Here is an 844-nt window from a genome sequence, read left to right as displayed (position 1 = left end):
CTACTACACAACAACACAACAACAACAGCAACAACAACAACAACAACAACACTACTACTACTACTACTACTACTACTACTACTACTACTACTACTACTACTACTACTACTACTACTACTACTACTACTACTACTACTACTACTACTACTACTACTACTACTACTACTACTACTACTACTACTACTACTACCGCTACTACTGCTACTATTACTACAACTACAATTCAAAGAAAGACAAAATATCATATAATAAAATTATTGATTAAAAATTTTTACCTTATATGTGTTTTGTTTTAATTTTTGTTGACATTAACATTCATTTTATGCTTACCTTAAAAGAATAAAAATTGTATTAAAATATTTAATTCCATTTAATTTGCATATTTAATGGATTTGATTTTGTTGCTTTTGCATACTTACTTATTTATTGAGTTTACTTATAGATTTTGCTTTTTGCTTTTCTTTCAAAAATTTTTTGCCCTTAGTTGACTTTGACTAATCATCATTATCGTTAAATGTCTTTTCCTTCTTTTCTTTTCTTTTCTTTCTTTCTTTCATCTTTTTACCTCCATCTTTTTTATTATATTTTAGCTTTTCATATAGAAAGAAATAGTAGCTGAGCATTTTCCTCTTAATAATTCATCGTAATCGTTTGTGGCAATTCCATCTTTTCCATCACTTCAATTTTTCAACAGTAGCAATATCAGTCATGTAAAATGGACTTCCTAAACATCATCTCCTTTTTTCTCTTTCTCTTTCTCTCTCTCTCTCTCTCTCTCTCTTAAGGTGACAAAATGTCATTTCAATTCATCGTTCTCTTAATAACTTTTCTTTTCATTTTCTTC

General features: G+C 28.1%; 1 protein-coding gene across 1 annotated transcript; it reads right to left on the bottom strand.

Moving 5' to 3' along the window:
* Positions 1–15: 15 nt before the first annotated feature.
* On the bottom strand, positions 16–245 carry LOAG_19260 (hypothetical protein; the record flags this gene model as incomplete). The annotated part of the gene is made up of 1 exon (XM_020451912.1): positions 16–245. A coding segment is annotated over one exon (228 nt), but the record flags the coding sequence as incomplete, so codon positions are not given.
* Between the last annotated feature and the right edge of the window lie 599 nt (positions 246–844).

Source organism: Loa loa (assembly GCF_000183805.2).
Source record: "Loa loa unplaced genomic scaffold supercont3.4047, whole genome shotgun sequence".
In the NCBI taxonomy this organism is placed as follows: domain Eukaryota; kingdom Metazoa; phylum Nematoda; class Chromadorea; order Rhabditida; family Onchocercidae; genus Loa; species Loa loa.
The sequence above is the reverse complement of the archived record's forward strand: the minus strand, read 5'-3'. Positions and strand labels throughout refer to the sequence as shown.